Source organism: Nelumbo lutea, chromosome 3 (genome assembly GCF_056320005.1).
Source record: "Nelumbo lutea isolate HS-2025 chromosome 3, American lotus-T2T, whole genome shotgun sequence".
Taxonomy (NCBI): domain Eukaryota; kingdom Viridiplantae; phylum Streptophyta; class Magnoliopsida; order Proteales; family Nelumbonaceae; genus Nelumbo; species Nelumbo lutea.
The window spans coordinates 18,869,598-18,882,986 of NC_142686.1; the positions used below are offsets into that span (position 1 = coordinate 18,869,598).

Below are 13,389 nucleotides of genomic sequence, written 5' to 3' on the forward strand. Positions count from 1 at the left end.
GTCCAATTGTTTGGTGACCATGTGCCAATTCACACCTCTGATACATAAGTGGGGCGGGAAGGAAAGGAGTGGGTGGGTGGGTGGGTGGGTGGGGGAAGATTGTTATTTCAATTCATAAACTATCTAAAATCATTAAGAAGCCTTAACTGTAAATAGCTCATACTATTTTCAATTAATGACTGTCAATATCCATTCATGCAACCTCTCTGTCTCTTTGCCCTGCAACCTCTCTCCCCTCAAAAAATTTGATTTATCACTGAGTAGCAGTTTGGATCAGCGTATTTCAATTTTCTTTTTTTTTTTATTTAAATTGTTTTGAAGGTGACTGATTTGGGCACATCCTATTTTTTTTTATAAACGGTTGGTATAAAGACAAAGAAACCATTTTTTATAGAAATATAATAGTGCTTAAAATTTGAGGGTGGAAGGAGGGATTCGCCTTTTTAACAAAAAAAAAAAAAAAGTACCTTTTGTCTTTTGTTTGCCATCAAGGATGTGCCCAATCTTAAAAGTTAGGAAGTGCCCAAAATAAGTCCCCTCCTCACCTCAGCCAGAGCCTATAGAGGCCGCTTGGAGTTCGGTAAAATAAAGCATTTATGACTAAATCTTGCTTTTATTACTTAGGTCTATAATATAGGATCCTTGGGTCTGGGTGGGCGTGCATGGTATTTGGCTTATGTGGGTGGGTTGTGGTTTCTCAGAAGGCAGTCCACAGGCCTATATATACCCTTGACTGGCTTGAACGTGAGCATACCTATTTCATTTACAGCTTCCCTGAAACGAGTTGGAAGTTGGAACTTCTTGGGAGCATCAATGGCTGTTTTGGTTCTGGTTTTTGGGGTGGTGGTTTTAGGGCTTTGCATCTGCACTGCCCTGCTAAGGTGGAATGAAGTGAGATACCGGAAGAAAGGGTTGCCTCCGGGGACAATGGGGTGGCCAGTGTTTGGAGAGACTACAGAGTTTCTGAAGCAAGGACCAAACTTCATGAAAAACAAGAGAGCAAGGTTATTCTTCAGTGGTCTTTATATTATTGTTTCTGTTTCTTCTTCTCCTTGTTTAGGTTTGTCTATTAGATTTGATGAATGTAGTCATGATATACTCGTTCTTTCTTTATCATGTCTTTCTTCTCTTTTTGTTCTTTCCTCTCTATGACCTGTTGTTTGTGTTTAAGGTCTGGAGCTCTTCCTGTTTTAAGAACGGTTGCTTCTTTATCTCTTTTTCGGCTGTAGTGTTTGTTCATGCCTCCATCGGTGCTTACTACTACAAAATGATCTTCCATGCTTTATCTCTTTTTAGCTCTATTTTCCAAGTCGATTGACTTACAAAAAAGGCAATCTGAGTTTACCGGTATAAGTTGGTCTCTTTGCTCTCTAGTCTAAAGCTGGTCTCCTACTCATAGGATTTACAATAAGTCAGCTTCAAATCCTTGATGAGAAACAAGCTATTTCTTCAAGCAAAGTGGTTTCTTTATTGATTAGGAATAGTTGTAAAAGATTGTAAGCTTGAAGATTGCAATATTTGTCTACAAGTTTGAAACAGTCTATGTCTTGGGTTTTCTTGCTTTTAGCTATCTTTTTTATTAGTATGCTTTGGCTGTTATTTATAATGAAACAGTTTTTGTCTTGGGTCTTCTTGTTGATTTAATTTCAATTGACATTCTTACATTTGCCTCCATGAATAATTTTCATTAACATGAGAAAGTTCTCTTTTTCTTTTCTGATGAAACAGGTATGGAAGTCTTTTCAAATCCCACATATTGGGCTCCCCTACTATAATTTCCATGGATCCAGAGGTCAACAGATATATTCTCTTGAATGAAGCGAAAGGCTATGTTCCCGGTTACCCTCAGTCCATGTTAGATATCCTGGGAAAATGCAACATATCTGCTGTGCATGGTCCAACACACAAGACTATTAGAGGGGCCATGCTGAGCCTCATCAGCCCCATCATGATCAGAGACCGACTTCAGCCAAAGATTGATGCGTTTATGAGATCCCACCTCAGTAGCTGGGATGGAAAAACTATTGATATACAAAAGAAAACGAAAGAGGTTAGTTGAATTCTCAAATCCCAAAACATTGTAACTAAAGAAGAATCTCATTATCAACTTTTAGTTGGGTTCCTTTTTCTAATTGAATCTTGGATCTTTTGAATGTCTATGACAAAAGAACAGAAATTTGTTTTTTTTTTTTTTGTTTTTTTTTTTGTTTTTTTTGTTTTTTTTGTTTTTTTTAAGAGTAGTAAACAGCAGTAGTCCAATCTTTGTTTTTCAATATTCTTGACTGTGTATGCATCGGATAGGACTTGCAGTTAACTGAAAGAAGAAAAGCCAAAGGAATTTTATTAGCCCTTTCTGTAAATTTACTTTTTGAGTTCTGAATCACTAGAATATGGTAAAATTTATGCACTTCTAGGAAAAATAGAAAAAAAGTTCAGAAAAGAAGAAACTCTTTTAACTATTCTTTTCCTGCTCTAGCTTACAATATTCTGTTTCTGTTGTCCAGATGGCTCTGCTGGTATCACTCATGCAGATTGTTGGACACGAATCTAATTTGATAGTTGAAGTTTTCAAGTCAGAATTCTACAAACTGGTTCTAGGGACCCTTTCTCTACCCATCAACCTCCCGGGAACAAATTACAGTAATGGGTTACTGGTGCATATTCAAACTTTTCTCCCTCCCTTAACAATTTGTTTTTTTTTTTTTTTGCTTTAAAGAAGCTTTCCACTTACTGGAGTTCTACAGGCAAGGAAGAACATTGTAAACATCCTGAAAACAATCATGGAAGGAAGACGGGCTTGTCCAAGTAACCAACAGGACATGCTTGATTGCATGTTGAGGGAAGAAGACCCAAGATACAAACTCAATGATGAAGAGATGATTGATCAACTAATTACAATCGTGTTTTCGGGTTACGAGACTGTTTCAACTACCTCAATGATGGCTGTTAAATATCTTTATGATCATCCAAAAGCACTTGACAAACTCAGGGTGGGTTAGAACTTGCCTTCAGGTTTTGGTGGTAATTTTCTATTTTCCAATTTCCTTATTTTAATCTGATTTAAATGTTTTTTCAGGAAGAACATTTTGCAATTAGAAAAAACAAGGGACCAGAGGAACCAATCAACTGGAATGATTACAAATCTATGAGTTTCACTCGTGCTGTAAGCCCCATTTAATCATCCGCCTGGTTTTGTTACTCAAAAGGAAAACCAAGAAATGAAATTTGTCTGCTTTCTTAATGCAGGTGATCTTCGAGACTGCAAGGCTAGCTACCATTGTTAATGGGGTGCTGAGGAAAACTACTCAAGAAATGGAACTGAATGGTGGGTTTAGGAAACTATACTACTTAAATATAGCAATATAAAATGAAGGTTTGGTATTTGCTATTTAGTGGAATGAAATCAAGAGTTGGTATTTGATTTTAATTTTCTCCATGTTCCCCCCTTTTAGCTTTAATAAACTTTATGGCTAGGTGGGAATTTTGACTTTCAAACTTTTAAGTTAAAGATTTGCAAGCATTCAATGGTTCATTATAAAGCAACTTGCCTGTTTCTTCTTTTTTCCTTTTTGCTAGTAAAACCTTTTTACAGTTGGGTATTTATGTATGGTGTAATGCCGTCCCTATCATATCCATAGCCTTTATTATCATGCATCTTTGCACATAGGATTTTGCTGGGGTGTTTAATAAGCATGTTCATATCCAAAGTTTAGACCCACTGGGCATTGAAACCCATTATATTGAGTAGTGGCTTTGTACATTCCACCCATCCATTTCTACTCCTGTGTCAGAAGGTTAAGCTCCTCTGGTACTTGCAGCTTTCCTGTGATCTTTTTAAGAAGTTATGGACCAATTAAATGTTCTCATTGATGAGTTATGGGTCATTTAGAGGTTAAGGACCACTAGGAGGGTCAATTTTCATGTTCATCCATCACATCATATCTCAATCAGCATTGATAGAAATTGATTGGCAATGGTTAATTTTAACATTTGTTTTGTGGTTTACAGGATTTGTTATTCCAAAAGGTTGGAGAATATATGTTTACACAAGGGAGATCAACTATGATCCACTTCTATACCCAGACCCATTTACCTTCAATCCATGGAGATGGATGGTAAGTGCCCAAGAGCTTTAATTCTTTTGTAAGATTTTGCAGTTACAAGAGCAGTATTAGTGTCAGAAGAATCTCTCCAATGGTCCTTGAGTCATTTGACAACAGCCTTTATTTGATTTTTTTTCTTCTGTTTCCAAAAAGAATAAGATTTTCTGTTGGGCAGCTCAAATTCATTGTTCTCGCTGGTTTACTGTAAATGAGCATGGCTTCAGTTTGTCATAATGGATCCCCTATATTACTGTTTTGCTGTATTGCAGCCTTAAGACAGCCTGTTCAAAGTTAGATTTGATATTTTATCATATTTATGATCAAGTGACCATAATTAACCTTTCTCGTCCATGCAGGATAAGAGTTTGGAATCTCACAATTACTTTTTCCTGTTTGGAGGAGGAGGCAGGCTATGCCCAGGGAAGGAATTGGGTATTGTAAAAATCTCCATGTTTCTTCATTATTTCGTGACTAGATACAGGTAGTCTACATGGCTTCCCCCTATTGATTTTTCTATAATATCTTAAACAACTACTAGCTCACGACTAACTGCTTTACACTTGAAATATCACTGTTGCAGATGGGAACAAGATAGAGGAGAGATCCAGAAATTCCCAAGAGTTGAAGCACCAAATGGGCTCTACATAAGGGTCTCAAATCTTTGATTTTCTTAAAAATGAATGTACAGAAGAAACATAACATATGGGAGAAATGTGGATGTACAACAATGTTCAATAAGTGAATAAAATGAAATTACCAACTGAGGGTGGCTCAGTTGGTAGGGTATCTGGCTTGTTGTATCACAGACTTGGGATCAAATCCCCCCTGCCACCAGAAATTGGGGGGTTATGGACTTAGGGTATGGGGGATGGGCCACCCTTCCTTGTGAATAAAATGAGTACAACAATTTCTCTTTCTGGAAAAAATATTGACTTGCATACATCTGATTCTGAATGACAGTACGATACCCAATTTTGGAATGGATCGTTTAAACTGTTAGAAAATTCATGAACAACTTTCCCTCAACTTTTTGTTTCTCTTATTCTCTCTTATTTTCTAACATAGCCTTAATGGAAATTATACAGTGCTACACAGCCTTGTTTCTGTAAAAAATGTCTGAACACCAGGAAGCTAAGATACAGAAGAATAGAACAAATCATCAAGAGTTGCTCAACTATACTATAGAGTTGTTAACTGGTTCTTTATATTCATACCATACCATGAATCCTGTTAAACCATGCAAACAACCTTGTCTAATTAAGTGCCTGTTTGGGAGGTTTGAAGTGCGGTGGCTTCTGGCTTTCTGAGGTGGGTCCCACATGGATTGCCTATAAGCCATGTTTGGTGAAAACTCCGGAGATTGGAATATCTGCCTGTCATTTGAAGGGCTTTCTGCTTCACCAACCTCACAGGCACATCCCAGTCATGCACTGGGAACATCTCCCCATAAATGATAATGTATTCACGGCTGCAATGTCAAATTTGGATTCTTTAAATATCTTCTTCCGACCACTTCAAATCAGCTGAACTGGTTTAGCTGAATCTTCACCTCAAGCCCTAAGCAGTTCTCTCTGCTGTTGTTGGGTCTCAGAAAATATGGTCCAAGGCTGAAAGGGGGAAAAAAGTCCTTAATGAAATTGTCTTCTAACCTGGTTGATGCTTTAATAACTGCTAACAACTTGGTTACTGTTTTTTATGGCAACTGGCTTAGGCGCTTAGTCATAAGTCATAACATCCTATTGCAGATATGCTCCTCACACCCGCACAATACATTCCTGCTGCACAATACACCCGCACAATATTTGTATGTTAATATTCATCGGAGATACGATGGAATCTGGAATGTGCTGTGAGGTTGGTGTGAGGAGAAAATCCAGATTCTACAAACCAAGCCCAGGTTGGCTTCTAGCTGACAACCACCATCGCATTGTTAACAATTAGGGGTGAGCATTATTTGGTTAAAACTGAAAAATCGAACTGCAAATTTTGTTTATTTTTTTGTTTGATTATTTCAGTTTTCGGTTATTTCGGTTTTATAAAATTTTGGTTTTGGTTTTTAGGTTTAAAATTTTGGTTAATTGAAAAAACCAAATTTATTATATTTACTGTATAATATATATATTTTTAATATATAATACATATATAATATCTCTAATATATATTAAAATATATAGTGTTGAAATTCAGTTTTGACCGAAAATCGAACCAAAAATTTCAGTTTTGGTTATTTTGGTTTTTCAATATTTCGGTTTCAGTTTGGTTTTTCATTTAAAATTTTGGTTTATTCGATTTTGTTTTTAACCTAATAAACCGTTTTCTCACATCCATATGATCAAACAAGGTTTTAAAAGCTAATTTGAAAATGGAACCGCTTTGGCCACTGATTTTCAGGTCAACAGTTTGAATGGATTGACCTGTAATGTTTTGAAAAATAATTAAAATAATGGAATGAAATGAAAATTGTTCATCAAGTTGAACGGTTTAGTGGTTCAACCATCTGAACCAATGGTTTATTGACCAAATCAGAAGTTTTTATTTATTTATTCCGAGTCAAGCATAAAACATAACTGCTCAAATGGTTCGACCATTGGAATCAACCGTGGGATAAAACATTGCTAACATCTCAACATAGGGGAGCAAATAACTTTCATTCCTACTAAGAAACTGTCCTACTCGCTTGGAAACAGTCCTATTCACAATGGATGATAAGGCCACACTCCCTTGTTTCTCACAATTAAGAAATTTGGTACTTTTTCCAGTGAGGTGGTTTAGACCCTGTTGGATTTTACTTCTAAAAAGTACTTATTTTAAGAGAGAGGACCACACATCAAGTGGTTATTAAGTGCTCATATGTATTTGGTAAAAAAGTGAGGAAGAAGTATTTTTTATTTAAAAGCACTTAAAAAAAAAAGAAACACTTCTTAAAAAAGTGACCTTAAAGTTGCTTTTTTTTAGCACTTCTTGGAGAAGTGCTTTTTCCAATCGAATGGGACGAACCCGTCTCTATTAATTTTTTAATACCCAAAATACCCCCATGAGAGGGTTTTCTTCCCTCTCCTCCCATTTGAACACAACAAACGAGGGAGTAGTGCCTTCATTTGCAAGTCCATTAGTGATGGTCGACGATGAGGAAAAACGGCCGACAGACCTGTCATTTTGCCCTTTTCTATGTTTTGCAAAGTTTTTCTTCGATTTGAAGCTATTTTCTTGGTTGTCCTTGTGTGATAGACATATCCTGATGCGGCACAGTTTAGACACAAGCGTCTTCCCATGCAGCAAATTTGGACATCATATTTGGTGGCATAGTTGCTCACGGTTATGATAGTTGGGCACCAAATGAGGGTGCACTACCAGAGGTGGTAGTGTTAACCCAACCGACTCTGGATGATCACCAGATGGATAAGGAATTATACCATGAGCTAGAGACACCCATTGATGCATCTGAAACAATGCAAGAGGCTAGAATGGTCCTGAGTAGCTCCCACTCACATAGGGTTATCCCCAAAGACATAGGGGGAGAGTAACAACTCTACTAGGAGAAAGAAGAAAATGGGTGCTATATGGATTAGAAAGAATCTGGAAAGAATTGCTTTTGCATTTGAGCAAACAATTGCTCATAGAGTTGGCAAGGACACAAGGCTAAGTTCTATGGAACGTTGCATGAACCTCTTGAAGGAGATCCCTGAGATTGAAAAGGGGAGTCCTATATTCATGTTTTCTAGTCTCCAATTCATGAAGGGTGAATTTCATGACTTATTTATTGCGATTGGGTCTCATTCCTTGCGATTGAAGATGATTAAAGAGTTATACAAGTGTCCCAATAGAGTGTGAAATTGCATAGGGGCTATTGGTAGGACACACATATTTGCATGACTCTCTATTGACAAGTAGACACCATACCAACATAGAAAAGGGCCTTGCACACAAAATGTAATGGTCGTGTGTGATTTCAACATGCGGTTTACATTTGTCCTTACTAGATGGGAGGCGACTGCACATGACTACCGCATATTTGTAAAAGTCGTATGTAATCCGAATATAATTTTTCACATCCACCATAGGGTATGCATGCATACATTGCAATTTTTTCATGTATTACCTAAATTTATGTAAAAAGTAATACGGAAAAGTATGGACAGGCCTAATGCAGAATTCTGAATTCTGCAACAACTCTTTAAACATTCAAAACTTCAAAAACCCACACCCTATGCACCCTTATCCACCTGTGAATTAGCATCAATTCCAAGCTGGCACCTACCGCAACTGTACTTTAGGCCTATGAATTTTGACCTTAGGCTGAACGGTCATTCTCCCAAAATAATATTCCTATCCCATACACATTATTAGGTTAGTATTATGTAGTTGATTCTACATACCCCAACATGACTGGCTATATGGAACCGTTCCATAATACACGATACCATTTGCTTGATTTTCAGAGGGGAGGACGACTTACAACAAAAGAAAAATACTTTAGCAATTCCCATGCCTCATTGAGATACACAACTTTATTAGGAAAAATTAGGACACAGACATCCTATTTCATGATTTTGAGAATAATGAAGAGTTTAAAATTCAACATCTGTCCAAGACAAATGAAGAAGATATTGATGAGATTGATATTGGTAGTATGGATCAATAACAAGAGATGTTGTTGCTTAGGAAACAACTTGTAGATGCAATATATGTTGACCATAATGGTCACCATTGAGGAGGTGTAGGTCAACATAATCTATGTTGATGGTCATGGTCTTTGTTTTTCTCTACCTTAGATAAATAGTTTGCATTGAATGTTGATGTACTTGACTTTATTGTGCATAGGTACTTTGTGTTTTGGATACTTTATACATAAGTACTTTGTGTTTTGGTTATTTTATTGTATGGAGGTACTTTGTGTTTTGAATACTTTATGTTAATCTAGTACTTTATAGTATACATTCTCTCATTACAAATCATTAATGACTAGTAGGAAATATCATATAGTTTTCATTGGTCATCACTTAGGTATATACTATACCTGGGTTGAATGCAGCTTCTAGATTTATCAGTATCATGGTGTAGTGTTTTGCTCATATAAAACATACAAAGAAGCAGATTATCAATTCCATTGTTTCATATCTTCACATGATTCTTCAACTAGCGGGCCATCTGGTAGGAATGATGCATCTAGATTAACTTATACGTACTGGGCATCCACATATGTTATACTAGTTGGTGTAATTACACTAGGCATGATGTACATGTCCATGTGGGATGCACTTGTACAAACATTCATACTTTTTTGTGAAAACTGCTCTTTAAAAGTATATTTTAAAAGTATTTTGTGAAAATATGCCTTAAAAGCACTTTCTAGAAGTATTTTATGAAAACTGCGTCTTAAAAGTACTTTTTGGAAGTAGTTTGTGAAATGTGCTCTTTAAAAACACTTTATGGAAGTATTTTCTGAAAATTGTGCATTGAAAGTGTTTTTTGGAAGTAATTTGCGAAACCCAATCTTTAAAAGCACTTTTTTGAAGTATTTTATGAAAATTATGCCTTAAAAACACTTTTTGAAAGTATTTTGTGAAAATTGCACCTTGAAAGTACTTTCTGGAAGTAGTTTGTAAAAACTGCTCCTTAAAAATACTTTTTGGAAGTATTTGTGAAAAATGATCATTGAAAATGCTTTATGAAAGTATTTATTATTTCTTACTATTGTTAATAATAATAATAATAATAATATTTATTATTATTATTATTATTATTATTATTATTATCCATGTGTGGGTCCATGTAGATTCTCATGTATCATGATGTGGTAATGTGGTGATTTTTTATTAAAATATATATTATAATTATATGAAAAATATTGCTTATATGTATGAATGGAATGAGGGCTAAAAGTTTCATTTATGTCAATATAAGCACTTGTAGGAAAAGTAATTCACCAAACATCCCCTAATAAGTGATTAAAAAACACAATAAGTGATTTGACAAGTGGGTCACCAAACAAACATAAGTGGTTATTAAAAAAAGCATTTGTAAAAAGTACTTGTGCAAGTACTTTTAACGACCTCTCTTTTCACCAAACATAGCCTTAGTTTTCTTTGCTTTTTTCGAAAAATTGGCTTTGACCTCTTTTATAAGAGAGGAAACGGTTCTAATTTAGAGTGAATGATAATCATTAACAACGCTACCTTATTTCTGAAATTTTTGGTACCATCGTTTCCCTTTTTTAGGGTAAGAGACTTAAACATCCCTTAAATTTTCTATTAAATACTGAAACCTTCCGTTGCTTTTCCAATTAGATTAAAACCTCCCTTGTCAGACTTTTGGCTGATGGAATCATTAAAATGCCATATTTACCCTTATTAATTTTTCAAATTTTCAATCTAATGGAATTCAACAATGATAATGATTGTTGACAAAACGATCATTTAAATAAAAACTCACGAGGGTTATTAACTAAAGATATTATTAGAGTTTCCATCCATGGGATGCTCATGAGATTTTGATCCATAGCATACCAGAGATTCTGTATGTATCACTTCCTTTGGGTCTCTCTTTGCTACTGTATTATTATTATTATTATTATTTATTTATTTTTTTCATCCAAAAACTTTTGCATCATTCTGGTCCCTTTCAGGGGTGTTTCTTTGTTATCTTAGTGCATGTCTGTCATTCTCTCAAATGGGCCTTGATTGCTTCAACTTTCAAGCCATAAAGTTTCCATTCTCCACTATGATTAACAATGGGAAAATTACTGTTACATTGCTCCTTTTCTCCATCCTCATTTTCTTTTCACTAGATCGCTTTCATCGATGGCATGGCTCAGTTGAGGTTAATGTTTTTCTTTTTTTTTTTTTTAATCCGTGTGTTTTATTTCTAAGATTTGGGTTATTTTTTGTGAGTCATGGTCTAAAGATCATATATAGAAGGGGCAAATTGATGTGAACGAATTGAAAACGGAGGGGAGGTCTTTGTCTGATGACATCATTCAATAGGGAAATCTTTTAGTCCAATTTAAAAAAAAGGGGAGGTTTCAGTATTTAATAGAAATCTAATGGGAAGTTTAACTCTTTTACCCCTTTTTTTATACAAGTGAAAATCTTATTCACAGTTGATGATAAAAATTTAGGGACTACGGTGGCCGGTGGCGGGTAGCGGCGTGTGGCGGCACCGGTGAATAAATGGCAAGAAGAAGATAATGAATAGTGTTTTGCTCTTTATTAATATTTTTTTAAAAAATTAATCTATTTTTTAAAATATTATTTTTATTGATAATGAACAGTATTTTGTCCGTAAGGACAGGCCTAATTTTGATTATTTTTTTCCAATGAGAAATGCTTTCCCTTTTTTTGAAAATGGTTGACTTTGGCTCCATTTATAAAAGAGGGAACGGTGATGATAAGGCCACGGTAGCCGAGTTGACTTTGGCTCCTTTTGTAAAACTGGAAACAGTCCTATTCACGGTGGATGATAAGGCCACGCTACTTTGTTTATGAAAATTATGATACTTTCTGATGAGGTGGATTAGGCGTCCACGGCAAATAGGGCCATGTTTAGTACTTTTCGCTGATGTGATTTTGACATTCACAGCAAATAGGACCATTTTTGGTCCTTTTAGCTGATGTGGCTTTGACATAGTTTTTCCCTTTTTCAATAGGAGCCAAAGTTTAAATAAGAGGAAACAATCCCATTCATAGTGGATGCATGACCATGCTCCATCATCATCATCAATATTTTCATTTTTTTTTTGAAAAAAATGTGTATTTTTAGATGAAATGGCATTAACATTCACACGCCTCATCATCATCATCAATATTTCATTGTTTTTTTTTAATGTGTATTTTTAAGGAGGTTTTTTTTAACATTAGTGAATATAAGAATATTTCCCAGAGAGAGAGAGAGTGTCTCTTGATTTAGCGATAAGCTATTAAAAGCCCGCTGATTTAACGAGAAAATAAAGTTTTAACGATTAATAATTAAGGAGCCTAGGTAATGTATATCTAGATCCATATATTAAAAGTGAGCGTGCCATGCCAATATGTCTTTCCTTTACTTATCTATTTTCTCTTATTTTATATTATTTATGCTTTTTAATATAAGAAAATAGTCATTATTAATTTTGATTAAATAAATTATATCATGTCATTAATAAAATTGTACATCATAATCAAGGTTAAGTAGGCATACAATTAAGATTTAAGATAAAGTGTCCAATGTGAATGAGAGATATTATATTATTAGAGAGAGAGAGGGAGGGAATAATAATACAATATAATATAATAAAATATTAATAAATCGAATAATCTGAGTAGGTTCAAGTTTAAACAATAAAATATAAAATAACATAAATCAAAATATTATTCTAAAAATCTCAATTTAAAAATCAACTTCCACTTACAAATAATAACTATTAATAAAACTTAGTAGACATTCAAACATGTTTATCTTATAATAGTTAATAAAAAATAAGAAATTTGGTTTCCTTAATTAAAAGCATTTCAATTCTACTCAAAAATCAAACTTAATAAAACACTAATAAAAATAAGAAATGTAAATACAAAAAATATTAATCGATTGCTCTAATAATATTATGATGAAAAATCCATTGGACATAATAAAAATGGGTTTGACATATCACACATAGAACCTGTGCTCTAATATTGTTTTACGTTTTGTTTATTCTATTTTGTTAGATAACTTTGTATTAATGTATTTTAAATTAGTTAAATATTATTAAAATTAATATTTTTTATAAATTGGGACCTTTACTATGCATAGTGCACTTGCTACGTAAGAGGCTTATATAAAACAAAGGACCCGTTAAAAATAATATAACAATAAAAATTTAAAAAACATTAAGATTCCATTTAAAAAAAAAAAAAAAACTTAGATTGGATTTGGACCAGCTTAGCTCAAATGGGAATATCTTAAGGCTCCTTGTAGTTGTTGTGACCCTATAACATGAGACGAGGCTTGTAGATGTAACATGTACAATACTGTACAATTACAATATAAAGGATTAAGGATGCAATTTGGGCAAGCCCAGCCCAAGCTTGAAGTTACCCAACTCGTGTTTTGCATGGGTTCGGTTTCAATTTTTGGTCTTTGGTCATGGGCCAAAAATCCTAGGCCTTTTTGGCTGTATATTGTGAATTTTCAATTCAGTCTAGGCTTGGGTTGGAAAGGATGGACTTGACCTCAGGCCCAATTTGCACTCAGCCTTAGGGCCAATATTTTGGGTATGGGCCTGGATTGACCTTAAATCCAATCAGCCCACCCACCTACACCCACTACAAGG

General features: G+C 34.7%; 1 protein-coding gene across 1 annotated transcript; it reads left to right on the forward strand.

Moving 5' to 3' along the window:
• The first annotated feature begins 543 nt into the window (after nucleotides 1-543).
• Nucleotides 544-4,886, forward strand: LOC148863358 (cytochrome P450 85A-like). Its single transcript, XM_088974834.1, has 9 exons — nucleotides 544-1,004; nucleotides 1,729-2,050; nucleotides 2,505-2,654; nucleotides 2,745-2,990; nucleotides 3,077-3,163; nucleotides 3,247-3,325; nucleotides 4,009-4,115; nucleotides 4,460-4,584; nucleotides 4,684-4,886. The coding sequence occupies exons 1-9, from the start codon at nucleotides 814-816 to the stop codon at nucleotides 4,766-4,768; spliced, it is 1,392 nt and encodes a 463-aa protein (XP_088830960.1). The 5' UTR covers nucleotides 544-813; the 3' UTR covers nucleotides 4,769-4,886.
• Nucleotides 4,887-13,389: the final 8,503 nt, after the last annotated feature.